A 12625-nucleotide genomic window follows, 5' to 3' on the forward strand; every position below is an offset into this window, starting at 1 on the left:
GGTACTACGTAATAGTAAAAGAGAAGAATAAGAAGCAGAAGCAGAAGCAGAAAAAGGAAAAGAGCCCGGACCCGCTGGTGGTTAGTCGCTGTCGGTAGCATCGACGCACCCTAGAGGGTGACATCGCACGCGGTGTGTTACTACGAAACGTATTGTGAAGGGAAAAGGGATTCAGACATCACGATTCAGGACCCGCCGACTGCTACTTTAATTAACAGGGTCCATGTATTACTGCTACACCCCGCAGTTCGACAAGACGGGACAGAGAGAGAGAGAGAAAGAGAGAAAAAAGGCTGGTCGAAGCGCGCGCACTCATGGTTGGTCGTGTGTTTCGTTTCGAACTCGGGAGCCCGTTGCCACCAAGGGCAAGAGACGACCGACTCCATAATGCGATACATGCGTATGCCTGCCTACATATATATGCACATCCATATGCGCACATGCAGACGAGACTTCGGACGAGACGGCGGTCAACGGGCATTCCTCGAATAGCATATAGGTATATATATACCTATACACATATACACATGGAGAGATGTTCACAGGCCGCAGGCGTAGGCGGCGAGTTCGGTGCTGCAGGAGCGAGAACTGCTTAGAAACCCTCCTCCTCTTCGCATTCCTTCTCCCGCCGAGGCGATAAAATCCTTTCGATACCACCCGGCGATGCTGTGCCTACTGTCTTATACGTCTTTTCTCTATCTCTATTTCTCTCTCTCTCTTAGTCTCTATCTCTCACAGGCGCTTCGGCCTCGCAGAAAGGGGGAATCAATATTCTCTCTTCTGCTTACTGTATGTATGCATGCCTCGCCAGACCTTTCTGTGGACCGGGCCGAAGTGCTTTGATTTCACCATTCTGTTTTGAAGGAGAGAAAACTTGATTTCCGCAGATTAGGGAGGTCATGAGCATCCTAGCAGCGGGCGTCGACTATGCACATACCGACCTACCTTACCTACCTACGTAGTACGTGTGTGCCCTTGCCGACGTCGACCCGCCCGCACCAGCGGGTGCAATATGTGCGCGCTTCTCAAGTGTGTTTTTGTGGTGCGAGCAGGGCAGGTTAGGCGGCACGTATGCAGGGCTTCATAAAAATCTCCGGCCGTGCGCACATACGGAAGGGCACCCAAGATCATGATCTGATCACCCAACGGTCCAATCCCCGGCGCTCGAAGGGCCAGGCCTCGCGCGGCAGAGTCTGAGCGCAGCGTGGACCGCCCAGGGCTGCATGGCGCAAGTTGCGCCGACAATGCCGCTGGCGAGGGCAGGCCGGCTCAAGTTCCGTTTCAACTTTTTGCCAGAACAAGGGCCCCCCAACGTGATTGGACATCCGTTTCACTTCCCCCGCCCCAGTTCTCACCTACGATGCCGTCGTGCATCGCAAGTGATGGGTCAGCCAAGAGCAGGAAGTCTGTCGAGTTCGTCCGAGAGTGCATAGATGCCTACTAGTACGTGCCCATAGCAACATGCACGAACGCACATACATAGGTACTACTAAGTAGTAAATACACATATACCTATGTATTCCCCATGTCGATGTCTGGATGCGGTGATGTCGAGAACGAGTCGGCAAATTTCCCCTCATGTAGTGTAGCGCATGCACATAGGTATGTATGTGCGGGTGTATGTAGGCGGGTGAGTAAGGTAAGACACTGTGCATGTCAGATCGTTCCGCCGCGTTGTACGTCCATACCTCCTTTCTTCCCGCCTATCACGCGAAAGGTTGGTGGCTTCGTCCTGGACCCTGAACGAGGCCGGTAACCGAGGGGCGGCCGGGTATAAGCCTGCACGCGTTCTCTTCCCCAGGTCCTTTTCCGCCACGCACCGAACCCATCCAAGGGAAGCACGTCGACTATGGTTACAGCAGTCTCACGCTTCGCCGGTGCTGGCCAGATGATCTGAGTGGCCATCTTGATCAACCGCCTTGGCAAGTTGCCACTCGGCTAGACTGCTCTGGCGACGACCGCCCATCTCGCCGTCGAGAATCAGTGGTCAGGCCGGTCGGCATGCCGATCTCCAAGACGGCGCGGATTTCCCGTGCGTGGAGTGCATGTCCGAGGTAACTCGTCGCACCGGGATATGACTGAGTGAGGTTTCATCGCTGGTAACTTGACTTTTATCCCGAGACGGGACGAGAAGCGCGGCGAGGGGAACGATGGTCTCGTCTTGCATTTCCTCGTCCTCCTCCCTCCCCTCCTTGCCATTTTCATCTTGAGCGACACGAAGCTTTGGGGTTATTCGTGCGACCTTCAAAGTTCGATATACCTAGGAGCTAGAGCAAGAGAGAGGGTCCGAGAGTTCTACGAGGCATTCGCATGGACTCGGGACAGGATAAAGACGGATCCTGGGTCAGTTAATTAATGAGAAGGCAGGGATGTGTGGAAAATTTCGTGATCGGATCCCACAAGAGACTGACGGTGGCAGGTCATCTTTTTCCTCCCGCTTTCGACATCCCAACTACCCAACTAGGTACAACTCCGATTGCAAAAATACTCCAACCAAAGAGAGACGACAGCAGTGATGATGTATCGATAGGAAATGGTATCGCACAGTATTCGCGAATCGGGATGTCTAGAATATGTAGTTGTACAGTCGAATGCCAATCCATATTGGAATACCCGAGCTGATTTAACTAGTGAGGCGCTGAAAGGATAGCGTTGAGTCACGTGCCTCGCGTCACTGTCGCGTCTGGGCTTTCTGCCTACCTCCGTGTTTATATTACTTTTTGCCGGCGGCGACGCGTCTCGGCCCCAAGGCGATTATGTCAACTCATCAAGAACCCCTCTTGTTGATTGGTGACAACATCAAGTTCTCGGAGCCTCTTGTTCTTGAAGTACCTACCCAATTGGTTTTGCCTGCTGCAGATTCGGACGAAATTCAGACGAAATTAAGACCTAGGTACTTACCTACCTACCCTATTTATACTCTTCGAGGCTAAGCGAGCCAACTCGATCTGTTATGTGTGGTAGCACCGAAGTAATGTCGAAATGCCAACCGAGGTGATTGACCTGCTATCCTCGAGTCCGCTTGCCTCACCCCGTGCATTCGCTGGCATCTCTGCCCATAATTACGGTGATCTTGAACAATCAACGGCATCATCAGACAAGAAAGCCGGGAAGCTGCCAGACCGGATTCCTGATAGACCAGCTACCACTTTGAGGAAGACCGGTGGTACAGAGCGCTTCCGTCAAGATGACGATGCTCTCTTCTTATCGGATGATCTCGACTCGCTCGGAGACGAAGACGACGGCATCGTAGAGAAAACACGCGCTCCCGCCGCCGCAACCGGTAGTAAGGAGCGGGTTCACGGCTTCAAGAGGGCAAAATCTGATGTTATGAGCTCCAAGGCCACCGGATCTCTCCCGCGGACTGGCCTAAAGCGATGGAGTTCGGTACTTGATCCGATCGAAACCAGCAGTTCTCCCAACAGACCTATCGCCACCAAGCGCCAGAAAACCACCACGAATAATGACGTGGCGGATCCGTTTAATAGCCCACCAAAAAGGACTACACATACCAAGTCCTGCCGGGTCAATTTGTCAAGCGACCCGTTCAAAAGCTCGCCGGAACGAGACGCTGATAGCCATAGACCATCTGCAGTCTCTCGGCCACGTGAACCAATATCCGATGACCCATTCCAGTCTCCGGTCGAACCGTCCGGGGATGCGAAGACCAAGTCATCGGTGTTGATAATCCTCTCCGATGACATAGTCGAAGACTCGCCGGGGGGGCACCTGGCAACGAAGTCGAGACGGGACGGAGCCTGGGATCCGATATCGAGCTCGATGCCGGAGAGGAGCGGCCGCAATAAGGCAGTCTCGCTCGCGGGCTCCGACGCCGACTCCGAGGACCTGCCGGACTTGTGCGACATCGACTTCTCCCAGATTAAGCCCAGGCGGCGCTCCCTCAGCCTGTCGTTCTCACCGCCCCGGAGGAAGGCTGAGGCGGCGAGGAGCACAACAACAGCCAGGAAGCCGCCGCCGGCGGAGCCCAGGACGGCCCAGGAGAAGGAGGCCGAGAGGCGCAAGAAGGCGGCGGCGCGGGAGGCGGACAAGGAGCGCAAGCGGGTAGAGAAGGAGCAGGCGAAGGCGCAGCGGGCGGCCGAGCACGAGCGCGAGAAGGCGCTGGCGGAGGTGAACAAGCTGCGGACGGACAAGAAGGTGTCGGCGACGGAGATGATCGCGGACCTGCCGACGAGCCTGGGCGCGGGGCTGCGCGCGCAGATCGAGAAGCTGCTGGGCGACCTCGGCGTGCAGTGCGCGGCGTGGGACAGCCCCGTGGCCAACGTGATCAAGTGGCGGCGCAAGGTGGCGTCGGCGTACAACGAGGCGCTGGGCCACTGGGAGCCGGCGCCGGCGCACGTGCGTGACGACGAGGAGCACGTCCTGGTGGTCGTGGCGGCCGACGAGTTCGTCGAGCTCGTCCTCGGGCCCGCGGGCCGCGACCTCGACGCCCACGTGTGCCGCGTGAAGGCCGGGTCCCCGGGCCGCACGCCCATCTACCTCATCGAGGGCCTCGGGCCGTGGATGCGCAAGAACAAGAACCTCCTCAACCGGCAGTTCGCGTCGGCGGTGCGGGGCCTCGACGACGCTCCCCCCTCCTCCTCCTCCGCGCCGCAGCAGCAGCAGCCCTCCTCCCGCCGCCGCAGAGGCGCCCGCGCCCCGCCGCAGCAGCACTACGTCGACGAGGACATGATTGAGGACGCGCTGCTTGCGCTGCAGGTCGAGCACGGCGCGCTGATCCATCACACGGCGGCGGGTGCGGACACGGCGTCGTGGGTGGCGTCGTTCACGCAGCACGTCAGCACGGTGCCGTACCGGCGGGCGCGCGAGGCGGCCGGGCGAGACGCCGGCTTCTGCATGGCCGCGGGGCAGGTGCGCGGCGGCGCCGACGCGCGCGACACGTACGTCCGCGCGTTGGGCGAGATCGCGCGCGTCGCCGCGCCCGCCGCCCACGGCGTCGCCGCCGCCTACCCCTCCCTGCCCCAGCTCGTGCGCGGCCTCGAGGCCCGTGGCCCCCTCGCCCTCGAGGCCTGCCGCCGCGCCGCCGGGCCCGGCGCCGCTGCCGGCTTCACGGACCGCACGCTCGGCCCCGCCCTGAGCCGCCGGCTGTATAAGATCTTTACGGGAACCGATCCGGCCAGTCTGGACGTGTGAGGGAGACGCGGGGAAGGCGAGATACAATAGCGAGCAAAGGGGGCTTGGGTATGCATGTGTTTGAGGTGTACATAGGTATGATACAGTCGCTTGGTCTCTGGATGTGTGATATGCTATGATGCCTTCTGCGCTCGCTACCTGCGTCTACAAGTGGTCGAGATATCGAAATCTCGGCAACGGTAAAATATCACCGTAGCCTTTGGCCTGCGACCCTTCTGGGCGATGAGGACAATACCTGATAGCACGCCAAACATGTACCTACATAGAATAGATGTTTACTCTCGATCCCGCTACCTGTTACTAATAAGCTAACCTTTAGTTTGTATCAACATTGTGTTGTCGTATTGTTGTCGCGCACGAAGGTCAAAGTCGAGACGTGATGGAAAAGTGCGCGATGCGCGGGGTATTCATGATGAACCAGCTAGTGGGGTTTGTTGGCTCGGCGGTAAGGCTTATCCGTGCCAACGCGCAGTGAGGTCGAATGTTTACATCGTACCTGTCTGTTGCTACGAATTTCTCGATCTTTGGGATCTTTATTTCCGCCCAAGTTTTCTCCCCCATGCCTTCACGTAAATCGACCACGACGTCTGCCCCTCTTCCAAAGCAGAAGAAAGGAGGAAGAGCAACGATTAGGGGTGTTTCTCCTGCATTAGCCCCAAGAACGCGCAAAATCAAGGATCCAGAACACGGTTCAACCCCGACTTCGAGGGACATCGCCCAACCAGTCAGGAAGACTACCCAAAATAAGTCTACCGGCGGTGCAATTGACTCCGAGAAGAAAAATGATGCAAGATCTGCGGCTTCTTTGCGGACTAATAAACGCAAGCGTTCCCTAGAAATAGAAAAGGTCGACCAACTCACCACCACACCTCTTGACGTCTCGAAAAGGGTCAAGACCGGCCCGATTACATCGAGACCCCTCCTCAAGGATGAGCAATCGACCGAGTCCCAGCTTCCTATCATCAACAAAGTTCCTATCGAAAAGCTCATAGTCCTCGTCTTTGGCGGTGGCGATGCTGGCGAGCTCGGCCTGGGCTCGAAGCAGACAGAGGCCCTGCGCCCGTCCAAGAACCCGCTCTTAGACGTCGATAATCCATCTGCCTTGCCTTCCACGTCGTTCAACTTGCCTGCGGAGGCATGCATACAGTTGCGTTGACAGCGGACAATAAAATCATCACCTGGGGTGTGAACGATAACGGCGCTCTGGGAAGGAATTCGCAATGGGATGGCAAGTTGCGCGATATAGACGCAGACTCGGAAGACGAAGATGAAGACGGAGAGTTAAATCCCTTGGAGTCAAAACCTATGGAAATTCCAAGCGACTGTTTCCCTCCAGGCACCCGATTTGTTCAGGTCGCTGCTGGCGACAGTTGCAGTTTCGCGCTTACTGACACTGGTCTCGTTTACGGATGGGGCACATTCCGCGTAAGTTTTATTTCACCTGGTACCACAGCGGTCCGTCCGATCCTAACATCATTTGCATTGCAGGACTCGCAGGGCCACCAAGCTTTCAGGCGCGACGGTGGGAAGCTCGTTGAGAAACAAGCAAGACCTATTCACATCCAAGGCCTCCAAAACATCACTCAGATTGCTTGTGGCGTCAATCACGCGTTAGCTCTTGATATTGCAGGCAATATCTGGGCCTGGGGCTGTAATGATCAAAACCAATTCGGCCGTCATCTTTATGGAGCCTATTCAGACCCTCTCACACCACGCCAAGTCCGAGTCTGTCGCAATAAGGCTAAGTACATTGCATCTGGAGAGCATCATTCCTTTGCGGTTGATCGAGACGATAACGTATGGGCTTGGGGTATGAATAGCTTCGGCGAAGCTGGACACACCAGAACTGCCGGCACCAACTCCGCTTTTATAAACCCGACCAAGATTCGCTACCTTTGTCAAAAGGAGGTCGTAGTCCTGGATGGCGGCGCTCATCACTCTGCGGCCGTTACCGCCAAAGGCCAATGCTACGTATGGGGCCGAATAGATGACGGGCAGCTCGGCATCGCTTTCACTCCCGAGCAGTTACATGATTCAACGCTAATCCGTTACGATGACCGTAGCAAGCCACGTATTTGCTTACGCCCTACCGCAATCCCAAATATTCAAGACGTTGTCCATGTTGCGTGTGGCACGGATCATACCATCTTCATCGACAGGGTCGGCAGTGCCTACTCCACAGGTTACGGCTTCCAGGGTCAGCTCGGCCTCAACTCGACCGATGATGTAAAGATTGCGCAGCGCATCACAGGGCGGAATGTCAAGGACAGGCTGTTGACTTGGGCCGGAGCTGGCGGACAATTCTCTGTTATCGCTGGGCCTGCTAAGATTAGTTGAAGATTACTAGAACTATTTATCGCTTCATCGGAGTTCACGTGTTCGAGTTTCTCAGCAGTACTCTTGGTTTTTAAATAGTGTACCATAACTCGTCTACGTGTATTAATGCTTAGTTTGGGTGGTTTGTGAAGAGGTGACCTGTGGGGGGTTGGGATAGCTTATCAAATTAAGCATAGCTTTGGTGCTTGATCTTTAAAATGGCATTCTACAGTTCCGCCCAGGACCTACCCTCTGGCCCCTTAGTGTCTGTGAAGACAACTCTGTTGGAGCCAGAGGCAACGCTGCGTTGAGTCCAAGGACTGAAACAGTAATGCTGCCAGTCTCTTCTAAATAGGCAAATTATGGATCCAGACCAATTTGTCCGCCCACAGGATCCTAGACACGAAGGGCGTATCTCTCGCGATAACGGACACGGCCTACTTTGGAGTTATATACTACACTCGAACAAAAAGTGTGAAGGTTCACCCGACGATCAAGGTAGCTCGAGAACGATATGGCCGGGCAGGCTTTTATTTGGTAACTGTCATAGAGCGACCTTGACCTAAAGCTAAACACAGAGTTTTTCTGGGGAGAGAAATGAATTCCGTGAATAACATGGAGCTATTCGGCAACTAGCCGTGAACATGGCCCTGGGGGGGATGGCTGAATCCAGAATTAAGTATATATTGCTAATTATGATCGGAATATACGATATGTCGGGAGATTGGTATACCGAGAGCGAATTCCCCAACCCATCAACATAGTTAAAGCTGATTGCAATCCCAGAATCTCCGCACCTACACCCCCTACTTCTCCGCAGCCAAGGAATGGACTGTTGTCTACGATCTGGGGTAGAAGTATAATAGAATTCGATTAAGTATGGTAGCTCCGCACCCTACCAGCATACGTCAATCAGCCTGTGGCGGTTCAGAGTAGTGTGGGCATCTCTTATGATGTACGTCCCGAGCTTCCTGCGGAAATCCCTAGCCCTATCGGTCTTCGTGACCGTAGGCGCCGCCGCGGAACGATGTAAAACGGACGAGGACTGCAGCCTCAACGGCGTCTGCTGGCGCTTCATCGGGAGGTGTAAGTGCGATCCGGGGTGGAAGTCGGACGATTGCGGCCAGCTTGATCTCCAGCCGGTCACACGGTGGACGGGGTACAACCACACAAATGTCACCCTGCCCGATTACTACAGCACCAAAGGGGGTAATTCATCCTGGGGCGGAAATATCATCCAGGATCGACACGACAGGGGACTCTTCCACTTGGTGGTCGACCAGTTCGCCCGCGGCTGCGGCCTCCCGGGCTGGCGCCCGTTCAGCACTGTAATCCGAGCCGAGTCTCTGACAGGCCCCGCGGGGCCGTACTATTACGCCCAGGAGCTGCTGGGGACGTTCCGGCACAACGCGAAGGTGGTCTGGAGCCTGGCGGACGAGAAGTACCTCATGTACACGATCGGGATCGAGACGGAGACGCTGGACCGGTGCCGGTCGTTCAAGTGGGCGAACAACGTGTCGGTATCGAGCGCGCCGTACATCCGGGGCCCGTGGTCGCTGGCGCAGCGGCTACTCGACGGCACGAACCCGTCGCCGTGGCCGCTGTGGACGCGCGGGGACCCGACCGCAGAGATCGCGCTCGCGGTGGAGGATAACATGATCTACGCAGCACCGGGCTTCGACAGCACCTACACGCTGCTCAAGCGGCAGCCGTGGAATACGTCGGACTACAGCGCGCACTGGACCGAGGACCCGTTCCTGTGGCGAGACCGCCGCGGCCACTGGCACATCCTGTGCTACTGGATGGTGGAAATTGCCGAGCGCGGCGAAAAGTACCCGCGCGTGGGCGGGCACCTGTTCTCGCGCACGTTGGGCGGCGACTGGACCTTCAAGCTGCAGCCGGCGTACGATACGACGGTGCGCTTCACCGACGGCGGGCACACCGACTACTACCGGCGCGAGCGGCCGCGGCTCTTCTTCAGCGACGACGGCAGGCTCACGCCGTTGTACCTGATCAACGGCGTGCAGGAATTCAACAGCTCGGCCAGCTACACGCTCGCCCAGCCGATCGGGCGCGGGGCCGGCGTGTACGAACACGGGCTCGGGTTCTGAGTTGCGTCGCCGCGGACGGGTCAAGATACCTACCTGTACCTATGTATTTACTAGGTACCTACAGATGAGCTAAATAGCGAAGACTACCAAGTAGCGCTGTTAGGAATCGAACCTATCCTTCGTTAAGCAACCTACTGATCTCCTACCTACGTGAGAAATGGGAAGACACGCAATATAACTGCGTATTTATCCTAATGAGCCGCAGATTTAATTAACAAATCCACTGCCTGTAGCCAAGCATCCAAACAAGTGCCTTAGGAAGCTCGTCAGCTGCGCGGTGGTCGCACTCGTCACGGGACTTCGTTCCTGGGAAGCGGGAGTTGGGCGGGAACCCGAATTGCTCACGGTGGTGGGTCTATACTACGTCCGGTGACCCGGTATCACGGACTTAGCGAGCCTTACGGAATGGCGTTAAAAGACGTCATCATGAATACGATCCGGCCCGGCCACGTGCGAGATGAATGTGCCGACGGTTTGTGGTATAAGGATCGGCCTTACACTTTGGCGACTATAGGCATCCCATGCAACTCTTGAGTTGGACAGGTGGATTAATTATTTCCTGGATGGATTCGAATTATAATAGATAATGCTGCTCTCGTAGAAGCGAGTAGGCTTACACAGCGCCGTGTCGTCTGCCGAATGATCGCCTCTCCCGCTCGTGAACGTTCCTATCGGAGTCTCGATGTCCCGGGTCCTCTTGGCCTTTGCCCTCCGCCTTCGCCTTCTCCTCCGCTGCGTGGATCGCGTCCTCGGCGTCCCTCGCGGCCTCGCCGTCCGCCGGCACACCGTTGTCCACCGGCGGCTTGAGCCAGCCCTTTTTCTCAACTTCGATGATGTGCTCGATGAAGATGTCGCCCATCTTGAAGTACCCCGCGTCGGTAGGGTGCATGACGTCGGGCCCGATGTCCTCGACCAGGACGCGGTTCGGTAGGCCCTGGTCGTAATGCATTTCTGCCATGGTCACCGGCTTACCCTCACGGATCAGGTCGGTAGCCACCTGTCGAATCTGAGCGTTGGCGCTCTTTACACAGCGCTCCGTGACGTCGCGCGGGCTTGTAATGATGGTCGACATGATTACGGTGGCCTGCGGCGAGGCCTCGAACAGAAAGTCGACCAGGGCGCGCATGGCCTGGAGGATGTATGCCGGCCCCCAATGGTCCAGCTGGAAGCAGTCGCTCGAGCCGGCATTGATGAGGAACAGGTTCGGTTGTACCTGTGGGACAACCTCTTTGAGGCGGTCGAGAGTTGGCTTTATAGGTTGGGCGCCAAAGGCCTGGACGTCATTGTCCTTGAAGTCGCCATATCGGTTCTAGAAGTCAGGCAAGCCGGAGGTTAGCTCGGGGAAAGAAAAAGAAAACACAAAATGAAATCAAGTTGGGACTACCTGGCCGACGTAATTAACGGGATTCCCCCGAGAGACGAGCCAATCTCGGACTTGCTTTCGGTAGCCCAAGTTGCCGGTCGAATGCTCGCCAAGGGTCATGGAGGCGCCGATAAACATGACACGTAGAGGGATTCCGCCTGCCAGAGGCTGGTTCTTGGGACGCGTGAGACGGTCCCAGCCATCACGGGCGACTGCCGGGCTCGGTTGCAGCAACGTCACTATATATTTGCACGGCCTCTGGCGTTAGTCGGCTTTGGGGTGCGGCGGCTGGCGCGCTCGAGGTGCGTCGAGATGCGGACGGTCGCCCGCGTAGACATCTCTTGATGGGACACCAACTAACCGATCAGCAGCAAGGACAGCACAGCAACCGAGAGGATCTTATGGAGGGTTGGCAGCTGCTTCCACTTCAGGTGAAGCACGGACAGGCGCGATTGCAAGTGCATATTGCCAAAGGGCCCATTTGCATCCGCGACGGCGTTCTTCCGGAGAAAGGGATCGAGCAGTCTTCGTCTTCTCCAGGTGGACGTGTGTTCTCGAAGCCATTTACAGAGGGTTCTGGCAGGTAAGTGGATTGGAGTTTTTGAGCGTGCTCCCTTCAGGGGGGAAGGGGAGGTTGTCGGGTCTGACGTTTCAACCCATCGGGGGGTCCACGGTACTGTATGGGTAGGGACTATCTACAGCTTATACTGCTCTGGTATTACTCCCATCCCGCCCTGATGATTGATGGGTGATGCTACATTGGCTGAGGCGAGGTGTCTCCTAACTCACCCCATCCCTCTCTGATGTTAGGTACATGTAAATACCTCCAAGATACCGTGGCCTCCGGAAATGTGACATAATGATGTCTTGACGCCCCTTGAGATATGCCCACGAGGTACCTCCGTGCCTTACACATATCTCCTAGGTAGGTACCTATAGAGGTATATGTGTGTACCTCCTACCGAGGGTAGATGCCTTATCGGCTGCGCACATACCGGCTACGGATAGGTACTATTAGGTACCTACGTATATATGCATCCACGCCCGTTCCTTGACTGCTTCCTACCAGGTTCCTCCCCCATCCCCCTTTCCCTCCCCTGCTGCCCCGCTATAAAACAGGCACCCGTGCACGATAATTGGTAGGGGCAGGCCACGCTTATCTAACACAAAGTTTATTCTCGGTCGGTTCGGAACCCAGCGGTCTACGGATGTACTATACATGTACACGCTCGCGTGCCCGTGGAACTGGCGACCGGTTCATCGGCACCGGATGTACGTAGGTACTCACCTACCTCCAGGCCGCCAACAACCTCTTTTTTCCCACTTCTCTGCTCAGCTTCTCCGTCATCGCGCACTCCTCATCGTATGCTCCCAAAACACCCTTCACCAAGTGCACCACGGCATGGTATGGTGCTTTACGTTGCTCGCTATTTCCTAAGTGACTCGCGCTATAGGCATAATTCGCCATCTTGGCAAGCAAGTTTTATTGCTTCTGGGGGCGCCGCGTAGCCTCGACAAGGGCACGTAGCCAGTGCTTGTGGATCGCAGTGCGCGGCACACGGCACACGGCACGACGGCTGCATTGCCCCTTATAAACAGCTAACTAGCTAACTACCTACCTAGTACATGCCTACATATCTATCTGCGTATAGTACGTTGGATTCTATCCCTTCTTCTCTTCTGC

General features: G+C 56.2%; 4 protein-coding genes across 4 annotated transcripts; 3 read left to right on the forward strand and 1 right to left on the reverse strand.

The window, feature by feature from the left end:
• Positions 1–2982: 2982 nt before the first annotated feature.
• GGS23DRAFT_619828 (ERCC4 domain-containing protein) lies at positions 2983–5603 on the forward strand (the record flags this gene model as incomplete). Its single annotated transcript, XM_051521045.1, has 1 exon — positions 2983–5603. The coding sequence occupies one exon, from the start codon at positions 2983–2985 to the stop codon at positions 5149–5151; it is 2169 nt and encodes a 722-aa protein (XP_051372722.1). The 3' UTR covers positions 5152–5603.
• A 107-nt stretch (positions 5604–5710) lies between these two features.
• Positions 5711–7488, forward strand: GGS23DRAFT_595665 (putative Ran exchange factor Prp20/Pim1; the record flags this gene model as incomplete). The annotated part of the gene is made up of 3 exons (XM_051518348.1): positions 5711–6297; positions 6363–6576; positions 6640–7488. 3 exons carry the CDS (start codon positions 5711–5713, stop codon positions 7486–7488), a joined length of 1650 nt encoding a protein of 549 aa, XP_051372723.1.
• A 375-nt stretch (positions 7489–7863) lies between these two features.
• On the forward strand, positions 7864–9706 carry GGS23DRAFT_562594 (uncharacterized protein). The gene has a single exon (XM_051516029.1). The coding sequence runs from the start codon at positions 8418–8420 to the stop codon at positions 9576–9578; it is 1161 nt and encodes a 386-aa protein (XP_051372724.1). The 5' UTR covers positions 7864–8417; the 3' UTR covers positions 9579–9706.
• GGS23DRAFT_562596 (carbohydrate esterase family 3 protein) lies at positions 9682–11715 on the reverse strand. The gene is made up of 3 exons (XM_051516030.1): positions 11303–11715; positions 10963–11180; positions 9682–10887 (listed from the first exon to the last, which is right to left on the reverse strand). The coding sequence occupies exons 1-3, from the start codon at positions 11403–11405 to the stop codon at positions 10192–10194; spliced, it is 1017 nt and encodes a 338-aa protein (XP_051372725.1). The 5' UTR covers positions 11406–11715; the 3' UTR covers positions 9682–10191.
• Positions 11716–12625: the final 910 nt, after the last annotated feature.

The sequence above is a fragment of the Durotheca rogersii genome, assembly GCF_024521655.1.
Source record: "Durotheca rogersii strain YMJ 92031201 chromosome Unknown GGS23scaffold_7, whole genome shotgun sequence".
Lineage (NCBI taxonomy): Eukaryota > Fungi > Ascomycota > Sordariomycetes > Xylariales > Xylariaceae > Durotheca > Durotheca rogersii.